This window comes from Chaetodon auriga, chromosome 16 (assembly GCF_051107435.1).
Source record: "Chaetodon auriga isolate fChaAug3 chromosome 16, fChaAug3.hap1, whole genome shotgun sequence".
Lineage (NCBI taxonomy): Eukaryota > Metazoa > Chordata > Actinopteri > Chaetodontiformes > Chaetodontidae > Chaetodon > Chaetodon auriga.
The window spans coordinates 1107501-1122897 of record NC_135089.1 but is presented as its reverse complement, the minus strand read 5'-3'; the positions used below and the strand labels follow the sequence as shown (position 1 = coordinate 1122897).

General features: G+C 49.8%; 2 protein-coding genes across 5 annotated transcripts in view; one reads left to right on the top strand and one right to left on the bottom strand.

The window, feature by feature from the left end:
* Positions 1-330: 330 nt before the first annotated feature.
* atxn2l (ataxin 2-like) lies at positions 331-10851 on the top strand. 2 transcript variants are annotated; one of them, XM_076752302.1, is made up of 23 exons: positions 331-460; positions 840-897; positions 2149-2205; positions 2295-2366; positions 2447-2636; positions 2815-2933; positions 3073-3164; positions 3634-3840; positions 4203-4510; positions 4609-4692; positions 5101-5241; positions 5387-5464; positions 6730-6791; positions 7013-7311; positions 7547-7616; positions 7783-7947; positions 8031-8094; positions 8377-8507; positions 8978-9110; positions 9538-9650; positions 9740-9922; positions 10130-10280; positions 10468-10851. In XM_076752302.1, exons 1-23 carry the CDS (start codon positions 444-446, stop codon positions 10524-10526), a joined length of 2853 nt encoding a protein of 950 aa, XP_076608417.1. In that variant the 5' UTR covers positions 331-443; the 3' UTR covers positions 10527-10851. The 2 variants fall into 2 exon arrangements, with proteins under 2 accessions (XP_076608417.1, XP_076608416.1); XM_076752301.1 differs by having other exon boundaries at positions 333-460; positions 8377-8543.
* A 299-nt stretch (positions 10852-11150) lies between these two features.
* Positions 11151-15397, bottom strand: part of LOC143333919 (uncharacterized) — an 8938-nt gene continuing 4691 nt past the window's right edge. For 2 of the 3 annotated variants that reach the window (XM_076752299.1, XM_076752300.1), the window contains 9 exons: positions 15143-15200; positions 14940-14992; positions 14788-14820; positions 14618-14666; positions 14465-14520; positions 13591-13629; positions 13242-13295; positions 12265-12306; positions 11656-11860 (listed from right to left, as the gene is read on the bottom strand). In XM_076752299.1, the coding sequence (XP_076608414.1) occupies positions 11766-11860; positions 12265-12306; positions 13242-13295; positions 13591-13629; positions 14465-14520; positions 14618-14666; positions 14788-14820; positions 14940-14992; positions 15143-15200 (479 nt within the window). In that variant the 3' untranslated portion in view covers positions 11656-11765. Of the gene's footprint in view, positions 11861-12264; positions 12307-13241; positions 13296-13590; positions 13630-14464; positions 14521-14617; positions 14667-14787; positions 14821-14939; positions 14993-15142; positions 15201-15397 lie in introns of all 3 variants that reach the window. The other variant, XM_076752298.1, reaches the window with a different exon arrangement.

Below are 15397 nucleotides of genomic sequence, written 5' to 3'. Positions count from 1 at the left end.
ATGAAATCATTTCGAGTTTTCGTAATCTCTTCGCAGAAATCCGTTTCCTTACATGACCTTTAGCGGGACGGCCGCCAACAATCATCAACCCGTCATAGAAATGATTGATGTCAACCCAAACCACTTAGAAACAAGGTCACAAGTGATTGACAGAACGCTTGTCCAACCAGCGTTTGTATTAAGTCAGTAGGCGGGGTTTACGATTGATGCGTTCGTTACATGATCTCGGTTGAGCCCGGCTGCTGTTTATAAGCGACAACGCTCACACTCTGTGAGTTAAACCCATCTGAATATGAATCCGCCCGCCGGAGTCCACCCGTGTCACATGCAAGGTCACCGGGTGTTGACAAATCGAACGCACCCGCTGCTGTGTTTTGTTGTTTTTCAGCGGTGTGTCGTGTTTGGCCTGTCAAAGCGTGTGACTTTCCACTGGAACAACAGGGATGCTCATGACTAAAAAGTAATTTCTTACTCGAACCTCTTCCGCTCTCAGTTTGTCATGTGGTGCCGGCCTCAGTTCTCGCGCTTCGTTTGTGTCTCTGTTGGTCAAACTCGACGTCTACGCTAAGCTAGCGACGTTAGCCGACTTAGCTAGCTGATTTTACTGTTCTGATCAACAACAACAACAACAACAACATCGAGCTCCTCCTGAGGAGGAGCAGTTTGGGTCGCGGTGTTCCGTTTGTCTCTCTGTCGTTTCACGTCAGTGTTCGATCTGCTCTCTGTTCGGCCGCTGATGTCGTCTCGTGCCTCCTTCAGGCTTGTGTGTATTGTTCTCTCGGGGGGAGCAGTTGACATCTTTAGCTGTTAGCTAACGTTCGTTTCTCCTCCTCCTGCAGGAGCAGGAACACAATGAAGCCTCCGTCTCAGACTCAGTCACCTCCTCTCAGCAGCTTGGTGAGTAATGACATTCCAAAGACACTGAGCTGTGATTGTCCTCAGCAGCTGATGACGATTCATCTCAGCCAGGTGAGCTCAGTGTCACCTGTGCCGTTTGAGCAGGGAGGAAGATCAGTATCAGATGCTGGTGTAAACATCCTCTTCCTCAGCTGTTTTCCCTCCTGACAAAAAGCATCTTAAAGTCCAACAATGTAAACCAACAGGACTGGAAAAGTACTGAGTACTGACACCTGTTACTACAGCAAGAGTACAAATACATCAGTGTATTTTAAATACTTCATTGGTACAAGTCCTCATTTCAGAACTTTTTGACTGTAACAGAAGTAAAATTTAAGAAGTTTTACCAGCATATCTACTTTGAGTATCAAAAGTACTGCTACAGTAATATATATTTTATGATGTTAATTTTGATGTATTAACATGTAAAAAACATCTCAATGTCGAGTTTGAGCCAGTTTTACTCCTTTTAAATACGGTTGGTTTGTTTTTATCTTAAACATGTTTTACATGTAAAAACCTAATTCGATCTGCAGCAGAGTGAAAAATAAAGTGTTACCTATAAAAATAAAGTGTTACCTATAAAGTGTAGTAGTGACGCAGTACTTCAGAGCTGTACTAGTACATGTACTCGGTAACAGTCCACCATTGACATTAACGAGTTCAAGAAAGTACTTTAAAAGAGTTGTAACAGAGTATTAAGTCTGTGTTATTAATAGAGCTCAAAATCCCAAATTTGTCTTTTATGATCTGTACGAAACATTTCACTTCATGCAGAGAAGCCAGGTGACAGGAGTACGGCTGTGATATAAAATTAAATAATGTAAAGTGTAATATGTCGTGGACTTTTGGGCAGAATGTCAAAGAGAACAAGAAAAAGTTTAGTTTGTATTAAAATCAATTTAGAAACAGATCGAGTTACGTCAGCTGATCGGTGAAAAAACATGTCTGCAAAGATTTGTGGAGGCAGTTCTGACGTTTGTCCACCAGAGAGCGCTGACGGGGTGACTCTGACATATGTGTACAAGTACTGCGCTGTCAGTATTTTACTTTTGATGCTTGACTACATGTTGCTGATGTCACTCACACGTACTTTTACTTCAGTAAGGTTTGGATTGCAGGACTTTAACTTGTACTGGAGTGTTTTCACAGTGTGGTGTGAGTACTTGTACTTCAGTAAAGGATCAGAATACTTCTCCCTCCACCGTCCGTGGACGCCATGCTCACATGCAGTGTCGTCTGTACTTGCAGATGTTTGAAGGCGTCTACAACAACGCCCGAATGCTTCACTTCCTCACAGCCGTGGTGGTGAGTGCTGCGCTCCGCTGACGCCTCAAGTCGGACTAAAACGATTTTTTTAAACACACACACTGAAGCTTCCCTCTCTGCTGTTCCAGGGCTCCACCTGTGATGTCAGAGTGAAAAATGGTGCCGCGTATGAGGGAATCTTCAAGACTTTAAGCTCTCAGGTAAAAAACCGCCACGCTTCACGTGTCGCCTGCATATCGTCACTAAAGGATTAACGGATGTGTTCTCTGACTGCTGCCAGTGCGAGCTGGCAGTGGATGCTGTTCATAAACAAAGCGACGGAGGAGGAGGAGGAGAGGAAGGTGGAGGAGGTGGAGGAAGCCAGACCTCTCCGCCCAAGATGGAAGATATCACTGACACGATGATCTTCAGTCCCAGCGACCTGGTGACCATGACCTGCCGCGACGTGGACTTGAGCTTCGCTGTCAGAGGTAACGAGACACCTGGACATCACACGCTGACAGGTCACGTCCAACCCGAGGAGGAGATTCAAAGCTGTTGTTGACCTGCCTTTGGTGTGTGTGTGTGTGTGTGTGTGTGTGTGTGTGTGTGTGTGTGTGTGTGTGTGTGCGTGCGTGTGTGTGTGTGCGTGTGTGTGTGCGCGCTCAGACACTTTCACCGACACGTCCTTCAGCTCGATGCGGGTGAACGGCGAACATCGGGAGAAAGTTCTGCAGCGGTGGGACGGAAATGGAAACGGAGAAAACTTCGAGCTGGAGTCAGACACAGTGAGAGGACACGCACGCACACACACACACACACACACACACGCACGCACGCACACACACACACGCACACACGCACACACACACACACTCTCTCTTTGGGCAGCTTCCACTCCTTCATGTCTGATGTTTTTCCCCTCAGTCAAACGGCTGGGACGCCAACGAGATGTTCAGGTTTAACGAGGAGGCGTACGGTGTGAAGTCCACCTACGACTCCAGCCTCTCCATGTACACGTGAGTCCGTCCACACGCCGCCTTCGCAGGTCACTGCAGGTGTGCATCCAGAGAGACGTCACCGCCTCATCACCAACATCACAGACAAAGCCAGACTGTTCCTCCTGGTTTTACTCTTTGTTATTTTCCTCTCAGTCATTTTCTGTGTGTCTGCTGAAGAGAGCAGCATCAGAAACACAGAAACAGCCTCCAGTTTAACCGGTTTATCGGATCTTATCCACCAGTTTGAAGGTGAAACGACGAGAGAGCAAAATTAAATGTCGAGTCACTGTTGAGAGCTGAACACGAACTCTGGACTCAAGATGTTAGAAATTGGATGTGAATGTCAGCGTTTCACCGCTTATATCAAAGTGAAACACGAGGAAAAACATGAAATATAACATGAAATCAGCAGGAAATTAAAAGTTAATGTCAGAACTGATCACGTTCAATAACTCACAGAGCTGCACTGTCCTGTCCGGTTTCCCAGCATGCCTTTGGAGAAGGGGAACTCTGAGGTGTACCGGCAGCGGGAGGCGCGAGCGGCTCGGTTAGCTGGCGAGATCGAGAGCAGCCTGCAGTACCGCCGGCGCGTTTCTTTAGAGAACGATGAGGGCAGGAGCGAGGAGGAGAAGTTCAGCTCCGTGGTCCGAGAGAGGGAGGACAGGGGGAGCCCCGGGTTCACCTCCTGCAGCAGGTAGGAGTTTACAGCCGACGCCTCAGAAACGGCCCCTGACCCCAACACACCCCCCGATCCACAAACAGGAAATGACTCCAGTGAAAGTCCTGATTTGAATACACACAGGAAAAAGTCAAATACTCCTAAATGTTGATGAGTCTGCAGTGAGGAAACAGCAGAGGTGAGACCGAGCGGCAGAGCGACGAGGTGAAGTGAAGCAGACTGAAATCAGCTCAGAGTGGATTTATTTCATGTCTTCACTGACTTCTGTAAATATCTGCTGATTGTGAGTCTGACGCAGCGACACGTTTCACAGGATGAAGGAGACGAACACGTTTAAACACACGATTCCTCTCACTCGTCTCCATCTTGTTTTCCAGGGAAGGTAAGTACATCCCCCTCCCTCAGCGGGCTCGAGACATCGGTCTGTCCGGCACCGTGAGGACCGGGGGCTCCGGCCGAACCGCCGCGCCGACCTCCTCCAGGCACCCGCCGCCCAGCTCGTCCTCCCCCAAACCGCCACCTGACAGGAGCAGCCCGCTGTCCATCAGAACTGCTTACTCTCCCCACCAATCACAGAGCAGCCCGCCGGTAGCCGGCAGCCCTCCCTGCACCAATCACATTCTCCCGCACTCCCTGTCCCACCCCCAGGCGCTGGCAGACACGACGCGCTCGTCCGTTAATGGAGGTATGGATCAGCCTGTGTGTGTGTGTGTGTGTGTGCGTGCGTGCGTGCGTGCGTGTGCGCGTGTGCGCGTTGGCTCTAACTGCATCTGTCTCTCCCAGTTACATCCAGAACTTCCCCAAAGTCCCAGAGACTCCAGAACAGCAGAACCTTGAGAACCCCGAACTCCCAGTCCTCACCTGCAGGTACACGTACACGCACACACACACACACGCACGCACACACACACACACACACACGCACACACACACACACGCACGCACACACACACACACACACACGCACACATACACACACGCACGCACACACACACACACACACACGCACACATACACACGCACACACACACGCACACACACACACGCACACACACACACACACACACACACACACACGTGTGTGGAGGGCGTGTTTGACGATGGTCCCTCTGAATCTCACTCGCCTCACTTCACTGAAGGAGGAGGAGGAAGGACGTGTGGTTCTCTGTCATGATTGGACCGTTTCTCTTTATGAATCTTCATCATGCAGATGATGACTTGCTCCTCTCTCGCCTCCCTCTCTCCTCTCTCCTCATCCGTCCGTCCTCCCTTCAGTCTCTCGTCCTCCAAAACCAGACGCTCCTCCCCAGGACGTCCCCCTGGTTGGCCCCACCTTCTTGGACTCCTCCCCTTCCACCGTCTCCACGGCAACCACCACCAAACCCTCCGGCCCCACCCCACTCTTCCCCGTCGATGGTGAGACCTTTATTTTCACTTGTCAGGCATGAAGACAGAGGTCATGTGACGGTCGTCTTCAGAGACGTCTCTGACCTTCAGTCCAGCTGTTTGTTTGTTTGCTGAATGTTAACGAGCACACGTCTCCGTCTCTCCGTCCACACAGTGAATGAGATCCTGAGCTCAGCAGCTAAAGAGCGAACTGAGAGTCTGTCCAGCCCACAGGACGGAAAGACCAGCAAAGGTAAGAGACGTCCGTCCTCCACCGGGTTCACGCTTTGTGCCTTTTATGCTCGATGTGACAAACACTGACTTTAGGTAGCTGTGATCCACACGGAGCCTGTCTCTGTCTCTGTCTCTGTCTCTGATCTGTCTCTGTCTCTGTCTCTGTCTCTGTCTCTGATCTGTCTCTGTCTCTGTCTCTGATCTGTCTCTGTCTCTGTCTCTGTCTCTGTCTCTGTCTCTGATCTGTCTCTGTCTCTGATCTGTCTCTGTCTCTGTCTCTGTCTCTGATCTGTCTCTGATCTGTCTCTGTCTCTGATCTGTCTCTGAACTGTCTCTGATCTGTCTCTGTCTCTGTCTCTGATCTGTCTCTGTCTCTGATCTGTCTCTGAACTGTCTCTGCCTCTGATCTGTCTCTGTCTCTGATCTGTCTCTGATCTGTCTCTGTCTCTGTCTCTGTCTCTGTCTCTGATCTGTCTCTGATCTGTCTCTGTCTCTGTCTCTGATCTGTCTCTGAACTGTCTCTGATCTGTCTCTGTCTCTGTCTCTGATCTGTCTCTGAACTGTCTCTGATCTGTCTCTGATCTGTCTCTGTCTCTGATCTGTCTCTGAACTGTCTCTGATCTGTCTCTGTCTCTGTCTCTGATCTGTCTCTGATCTGTCTCTGTCTCTGATCTGTCTCTGAACTGTCTCTGCCTCTGATCTGTCTCTGTCTCTGATCTGTCTCTGATCTGTCTCTGTCTCTGTCTCTGTCTCTGATCTGTCTCTGATCTGTCTCTGTCTCTGTCTCTGATCTGTCTCTGAACTGTCTCTGATCTGTCTCTGTCTCTGTCTCTGATCTGTCTCTGAACTGTCTCTGATCTGTCTCTGATCTGTCTCTGTCTCTGATCTGTCTCTGTCTCTGATCTGTCTCTGAACTGTCTCTGTCTCTGACCTGTCTCTGAACTGTCTCTGATCTGTCTCTGTCTCTGATCTGTCTCTGAACTGTCTCTGTCTCTGATCCGTCTCTGTCTCTGATCTGTCTCCGTCTCTGAACTGTCTCTGATCTGTCTCTGTCTCTGTCTCTGAACTGTCTCTGAACTGTCTCTGATCTGTCTCTGTCTCTGATCTGTCTCTGAACTGTCTCTGATCTGTCTCTGTCTCTGAACTGTCTCTGATCTGTCTCTGTCTCTGATCTGTCTCTGTCTCTGTCTCTGTCTCTGATCTGTCTCTGTCTCTGATCTGTCTCTGAACTGTCTCTGATCTGTCTCTGTCTCTGTCTCTGATCTGTCTCTGTCTCTTTCTCAGCCCCCTCAGTCCAGCAGAGGTCCCAACTGGAGGAGCTCCGCAAGTTTGGCAAAGAGTTCAGGGTAAGAATGATGTCAGGGGTCACACGGGGTCACACGGGGTCACACGGGGTCAAACATGGTCACACGGGGTCACACGGGGTGACACCTGCTGACTCAGGTGAACCGACCCAGAGAGACGTCACTTCTGGCCTTCAGCTCATTGTTGAAGGATGAACCGTCTTTGATCAGGTCAGATAACTGTTCAGGGCTCCATTGATGATGTCTGAGTTTCTGTCTCTCAGCTTCAGTCCAGCTCGTCTCCCTCAGCGAGTCCGGCCTCTGCAGACCCTCCTCAGCACAGCTCCGCCTCACCCGCCGACTCCTCCTCCTCCCCGGCGCCGCCCAAACCTCTCACCTCCTCCGCCCAAGACCTCCCACAGACCACAGAGGCAGCTGCGACCCCCACCGCTCAGACCTCCGCGGCTCCTGCCGGCCCCCAGCCCTCAGGGCCAGAGGGGCCGCGGCCCGGGACGCCCCCGGCCCCCGGCAGCGAGGAGGCCTGTACGGAGAGCGGTGATCGATCGGAGGCTGCGTCTGCAGTGTAAGGACGTATCTGCTGTTACAGTCTGTCCTCTCAGGTGATGCGTTCAGGGACACAGCTGCATCGTTAGTGAAGGCTGATTGAGGTCAGCTGACAGCAGCTTCAGGATTGGTCAGTTTGACTTCCTGACAGGTTACTGTGGTCTGTGGACAGGTTACCTGTCTGTCCCACCTGAGGACGGACCCCTCCTCTCATTTTGTGGCTGAATTCATCTTTTCTGTCCTCTTCCTTGCAGACAAGTGAAAAACTCAACTTTGAACCCAAATGCAAAAGAATTTCTTCCCATAAAAGGAAACACACCCCTGGTTAGTGACACACACACACACACACACACACACACACACACACACACACACACACACACGCGCGCACGCACACACACGCACGCACACACACACACACACACACACACACACTTCTTAGCGTGTGATTTTGTGTGTCCTCTCTCACTCTTCCTGTCTGTTGTGACAGAAGCCGACGCCGACCCCCGCCCCCCCTCGGCCGACCCCCCCCAGCCCCTCTGTGGTTCTGTCTGCACCAGGACAGCCCGGAGGAGGAGGACCCGTCTACAGCAGCCCACCTGGACACTACCTGTCCTACGTCTCCCCAATCCACATCCAAGGACACTCCATCCAGGTCTGAATCCGTCTCTCTGACGCTCCATCGGCTCATCACAGCAAACTTAACGGCGCTGTAACGTCTCCATGTTTTCTCCTCAGGCTCCTCAGATGTATCAGTACACCATGTCAGCAGTCAACCAGGGCAAATACGCCAGAGCCAAAGGTACACACACACACACACACACACACACACACACCGAGAAGCTAACAGGAGATGCTAACAGCTAACTCAGCAGACGTTCCAAAACACAGCTTAGCTCACTGAATCCACGGCAGCTTTATACTTCCTGTTTACAGTTCATCCCCTGCAGAGCATCATGGGACCTGTAGTTCAAACCTCAGAGCACAGAGGTCAGACGAAGGACAATAAATCAGGGACGGGCCGTTAAAATGGACGTCCGTGTGTGTTTTGACGTGAAGAACGTCTCATCGTCTCCTCTTTCAGGCCCGGTGGTGGGACAGCGTCCGGAGCATCACCCCTCCCCAGCCTCCCCCATGATCTCCGCTGCAGCCTCAGCAGCAGGACCCCCGCTGGTGGCGTCGCCTTACCCCCAGTCCTACCTGCAGTACGGTCAGGTGATCCAGGCCGTGCCCCCACACTACCACGGACAGGTACCGAGCGCGACAAGGTCCAATAACAAGTCAGAACTGAAAGCAGGTCTTTAAAGAGCAGCTCGTCCTCCAGGTGGGACGGGATGGAACAGCACCTGTAAACAGGACAGTGTCCAGTAAGGTCACAGAGACAGACGTCAGTCACAGGAGACGCTTTACTGCACCGAGCTGACAGTACTACTGTACTTTTACTGCTGATACTACATACATCTGTACTTTTATCTAAGTAGGATTTGAGTGCAGGACTGTTACTTGTAACAGAGTATTTTTACGTAGTAGTACACTTTAGACCTCAGGCTGAGCTGTATTAAACCAGCAGAGTTAAATATGGATTTTTATTTTCAAGTCAGACTAAAACATCTTCGATGTTTAATGTTTGTTTAAAACAGAAAAATCTCAAATCAAATTGTTTTCTTTCATCGCTGCGACTCCAGGCAGTGTACTCCATGCTGCAGGGGGGCGCGAGGATGCTGACGCCCGGGGCCCCTCCTCAGGCCATGGGTCCTCCTGGCCCCCAGTACCCCGGCCAGGCTGAGGGCCAGCCGGGGCCACAGCAGGCCATGTATGGTGAGCAGCATTAAGATGGACTCAGTGTGTCCGCCGTGAACAGTTAGGTGTCATCAGTAAACCCGATCGGTCCGAGTACTGAACCGTTGTGACGGTAAGAATCGAACACTGACGCTGAAACAACGTGCTCGGCCGTCACACATCAGCTGATCGATCATGTTCACTTCAGTGTTTTATATTTGATGAGTAGCCTTCACGTGAATCCTCTAAACCGGGGGGGATTCATTTTTACAAGGGGCCGCATGAGAAACCTGAGCTGTGCTGGAGGCCGAACCAACAATAACCTGAACTTAATTCTGCTCAATATTAATTTTCTCCTGTTGTAAAAAGCAGTAAATGATAGATTTCAGTCAGCTGAGAGACGAAGGAACCTTCCACCTTTGATCACTGAGAGGCTTAACCTTCGTCCCTGTCCCGCTTCTTTCAGCTCAGTCGTTCTCTCACCACTCGGCCTCCATCCATCATCCTCAGCCCTCCAGCACCCCCACTGGGAATCAGCCCCCGCCCCAGCACACAGCAGCCAGTCCAGGACACACTCAGGTGGGTCACCGACAGCCGCCTGGAGGACCACAGATCTCTGTTCATCCTGTGTGTGTTTCACGTGTCTGGTTTCTGGTTTCTGGTCTCAGTCCAGTCAGGCCGGTCCTCAGCCTCAGTCCCTGTTCCACTCTGGAGGTCTGTCGGCCCCCGCTCCTCCTAACCTGCCGCCGGGCCACAGCTCCCCGCAGGCCTCCTACGCCGTGCAGGGATACAGCCTCCCCGGACACCAGCCGCTGCCCCACGGCTTCGCCTCCATCGGCCAGCTCGCACAGGTGAGCCTGAAGCCAGAGACGAAGCGTGTCGATGAAAGCGAAGACGCCGCTCTGCTTTACTGTTCACGTTCAGCTCAGATCAGACCTCCTGCATCCACAAAAACATCAAAGTGTCCACCGTCTGAGGGTCCACGTGGACTCTGTGGACGAGAGCAGCCTGTGTGGACTGTTGTTTGGACGTAGTCTCATTTTGTTTGTCCCCCACAGACTCACCTCGCTGGAGGCATGTCGGCTCCTCACCACTCCGCAGGTCACGGGCTGCCGTCCGTCATGCTGCACTACGTCCCGCCTCAGCAGGGCAGCAGCTCCAGCCCCCAGCAGGGAGCGCCACAGCACTTCTACATCGGACCCCACCAAGGTAGAACCTCTGTGTGACTGCAGGTGTTTGTCTCTGTGTTTGGTGAATACCGACTTACCTGAGGATGTGGGCGGGGCGCTGGTGCAGCGTTCAGCAGTCTCCTCACAGTGAGACGTTCTGGGTCTGAACCCGCCGACCCTCCAGAGGATGTGCTTAAACAACCGTTTGTGTGTTCTGTGTCCTCCAGCGGTTCCGGTTCAGGCTCACCCCGGCCAGCAGCTGTCCTTCCACCCATCTGGAAACTGACCCCCCTCCCCCCGATCACAACTGGATTCAGGAGCGAGGAAGACGAGCGCTACTGCGTGACGAAGGCCCAGTGGACCTGTAAGATCCCGCCTCCTGACACCACATTAACACGTCCTTGTTTTTAGCCTTGAACACCTTCAATGGGACATTTCTGGATTTTAGTGTAAATACAAACTGTTTTCACAACATGAAGCTGGACTGAAGACGAGAACTGGTGGAACCTTCTGGACTGAAAGCCGTGGAAACAGTTACCCCCCCACCCCCACCCCCACCCGACCTTTTACAGACGAAACCAGTTCATTAATAATAAAACCACTAAAAAAAATCTGAAGAGTCCCTGCAGTTGTTTTTAATGTGAAGAGATGAACCTGCAGCGCTGCAGTCGGGATGTGGTTAGCCTAGCCTAGCCTAGCCTAGCCTAGCTTAGCATAAAAACGAGCCAAGTGTTACTGGAAGGAACGAAAATGAACGGATGAAAAACGCATTGAGGAAGTCCTGCGTGGATCCTCACAGCTGATTGGTTTACTGAAGGACGAACGCGATGAAGCACGGCCTCGTCATCTTCACATGAATCATCAGCTCATTTTTCTTCCTCGTATGACCAATGAAATCTAGCAGAGTTTAAAATTTTGTTAAAGTTTAATTCAGTTCTAGTTACTTAAAAAAAATCCTAGTTCACACTGGTGGACTACAGATCCAGAGACAACAGTAACCATGGTAACAACACATAAATACACTGTAAAAAACGTGAAGACATTCTCAGGAGTCGTCAGTAAAATCAAAGTAAAGCTCGAACGTGTCGACGCCGTCTGACGTCATCAGGTGGGACAGGTGCTGAGGAGGAGGACAGGTCGAGCAGTGAAGACGGACAGAAGGGACAGAACTGTAAAAACTGGAGGACAAACTGACTGAATCGTCTTTCATGGATCGATGACAGAAGTGATCGATCGTGTTCACTGCGGACAGACGGTTTTCATTCCTTCTTTTTTTAGTGTTCCTGTGCGACAGGTTGGATCTGTGGGAGGTGACACGTTAGCTTTCATCCCATGAAAGGACACATTCACTTTGTTTCTGCTCTCAGGTTGGACATGTGTCTCTGTCTGTCCACAGTGAAACGTCTCACAGCGCTTTGACTTTGAACACGCTCTGAGCTGAACCTTCAGGACCTTCGTCTTCATCCTCACGTCCTCCTCCCAGCACTCAAAGGTAGACGGCAGCCGTGAAGCTCGCTGTGGTCGTTCAGTCCGTCTGCGTCCCCTCGTGCACGTTGACGTAGTTCCCCTCGTCATCGTCGTCGTCGCTGTCGCTCGGAGCCGATGACTCTGGAGTCGATCCTGATGGAAAACAGTGAAACAGTAATTTCATTCGGACGGTCAGAGTCTGCTGAGCTCCATGGAGTCACATGACCGTCCTCACACGGCCTGACCCCAAACAAACGTCACTGATCATTTCCTGATTGTGTGGTCCAGACGCCCACAGAGGAAGTGTTTCCTGGAAGTAACTCATCACCTCACGTTTTAAAGTCCAGCTCAATTATTCAAAATAGAACATTTTAGATAGAAACCTCAACATAAACTAATATAACTGAGCAAAAACAGGTCGAAAACAGGTGAAAAACTGATGGAAAGAAAAGAAATATCTTCAGCTACATGAGAGATACATGAGAGGAACAAACTGGGGCCACATGTGACCTCAGCACTTCCTGTGTGACGTCACATGATCTGAAAACTGAACTCACTTTGAAAGTGCCGCGGGTCCACGTTCAGGTACTCTCTGTCGTCTGAGGAGACAGAAGAAAACGTTAACGTGGTGATAGAAGCCTTTTTCAGCTGTGTGACATCACTGGAACAAATAATGGAAAGAGGAAATTTGTGGTGGTGAAGTTTCCTGCTGTGAAACCTGAAGCCCAGAGCTGCTCCAGAGTTCGGCCCATAGATCACATGCAGGGCAGACTGTAGCCTGACAGGACTGGGCTAAAATCAAACGCTAAGCTAACAGCTAACTTAAAAACACTGTTCAGTGTTCGGTTGTAGCAAAGACCCTCTGTGACGTCGGCTTTTCATTTTTTACTGTTATCACATTCAGTTTTAAGCCTGTTTGTCATTCACTAAAATTAGCATCCAATTAATTAATTAATCACTGTGAACTTGAATTACAGATGCACAGCTAGCTGGCTAGCACTGACGTTAGCTGGCAATTAGCCCTTAGCACTCCTCCCATCATCTGGCTTCAAAGTCCAAGATGGCGGCTAAGAAGAGGTCAGGCCCGCCCCTGCAGAGGAGCGCGGCTTAGCGAGCGTTACCTGACGGTCGCAGGTTGAGTTCAGGTACGAAGGCGAGTTGGTCAGGTTGAGCTGGAGGTCGTGTTTGGGTTCATTAAAGATGTTACTTACACAATATGGTAATCACGTAAGTTAAGTTACGTAGGCAAGTACCAGAAAAGGATGAATGTAGTTAAAATGAGTCCACACCAGGAGGAGGAAGAGGAGGAGGAAGAGGAGGAGGAAGAGGAGTGTGAGAAACAATCATAACTAATATTATTGCTGTGTTTAAAAAAATGACACATTAAGATTAACCGGGCTTAATGTGTCATTTCAGACAGGTTGCTGACCCCTGACCCCTGACCTCTGACCCTAACCTCTGACCCCTGACCTCTGACCCTAACCTCTGACCCCTGACCCCTGACCCTCGTCCTCCTCTCTCTCTGACTGCTCACCTTCTTCTCCATCGGCTGACTGCAGGGTTGGACTCTGGCTGGCTCGAGCTGCATCTGCATGACAGGACAGATCTGATTATTGATCAAAGTATTGATTCTATTTCAGCGCTGGACATTAAGAGTGTTGAGTGTTGATCTAGAACAGGTGAAGGCGTGACGTCATTGTACTGTCGCTTGCTGGTGATTGGCTGCAGTTTTACGTCAGTTATTAACAAGAGGTTTTCATGGGGACTGTAAGGGACTCAGTTTCTTTGAGGAAAACTTGTCGCTCAATCAATCAATCAATCAATCAATCAATCAATCAATCAGTCATCCCTTGCTGTTGTGTGTCCGTGCAGAAACTTCTCACCTTTCTTCTCTGGGACGTTTTCGTAATCGTGTAGAACATCTGTGGAAGGAAACAAACAGCTGATCAGGTCACATGACCTCAGACAGACAGGAACCATGTTCATGTTCATCCTCGATGACTCCCCGATCACCTGATCAACAAGTGTCTCTGTCCAGAGGACGGAATCAGAGGAAGGACACTTTCAATATGCTGTAGTACTGCAGTAATACATGCAGTACTATTGATGCATCACCTCCATTAATTAACAGCTAACGAATTAAAACTGGAAGCTGATGATCCCAAAAGCTGCTGGATGAAACTCCAGCAGTGATGAAGAACTCAGATCCTACAGTACTAATACCACACTGTACTCTGCTACAAGTAAAAGTCCTGCATTGAAAAGTTACTGAAGTAAAAGTATGTAAATGTATTCAAAGTTTTATTATTACAAACACATTCAGATCATTGAGATCATTGAGAGGAAAAGCAGCAAATCAGACATCTGAGAAGATCAAACGTCAGATGATTCCACAGCAGGAAGGACTTGAACTGTTCAGAAGAAGAAGAAGAAGAAGAAGAAGAAGAAGAAGAAGAAGAAGAAGCTGTACTTCAGAAAACTAATTTTATGTTATTTCTCACAAAACATCAGATTTTCTGAACTCTTTGTGTGTTTTGTGTCTAAAAATCTTAAATAAGTAACTCAAGCTGTCAGGTAAATGTTTAAAGGAGTAAAAAGTAAAATGCTTCCCTCTGAAATGTGCTGGAGCAGAAGTAGAAACTGCCATCAACAGAAAATACTAAAGTACAAGTACCTCAACTTTGTACTTAAGCAGAGTACTTGAGTAAATCTACTCAGTAGCGTTCCACCTCTGAGCCTGACTGTTTCAGACTGTACCTGAACTGGGTGTCGAGGCTCTGCTCTGATTGGTTTCACCTTCGGGCAGCACGATTCTGTAGAGACCAAAGAGAAGAGACGATCAGATCAGACTCTGATTGGCTGCTGCAGCCGTGATGAAGAACAGCGAGACGAGAAACACGAGAAACCTACATGTATCCAGGGTCCTCTGCATCACTCTCACTGTTTATGTAACCAGGTCCTGCAAAACAAAGGACAGCAGCTCATCCACGATGACATCACACTGACGTCACGATGACATCACGATGACGTCATGATGACATCACACACTTCTGCTGCAGTTAAAGCAAACACGATCTTACCATCAGCTGGATTCTCGTAGCTCGGGTTACTCTCTGTGGGAACGAGAAGGTCAGAATGTTCAGAGTTCTTCTCTTTTACACGTGAAATAAAGACTTTGACGAAGAGGACACCACGCCCGCAGAGACGACGCATCGTCAAATAAAAGTCTCACCCGTCTCTGTCGGGGTGAAGGATCGATGTCTCCGCTGAGTTCCAGGATCTGAGCTGAGAGGAGAAAGACAGAACAGGTGAACCTGAGGGACAACTTTCTGTCCAAGTCAAAACCCTGACGTGAGGTGACCCTGGAGTCCAAGTGAGCCAAGCTCTGGTATTCATCTCACCTGTCGTACAGGTATGTTAGAAAAAGTAACTCACAAAGGAGACAGCAGGTTGGAGGAAGGGTGGATGGAGTTCCGATCGATGGTCGGCTGGGCTGTAATTCAACAGAGAGAGAGGGTCACCTTCATCATCATCATCATCCTCACCGTCATCATCAAAAACAAGACCGACGTAAAGGCCAGCGTCCTCAGCGTAGAGTCGACGGCGTCTTTTCCATCAAACGACTGGACAAATGAAAGCTGTGACCTCATGGAGACATTGAGTGTGACCTCAGGTGATCGTCCACGTGAC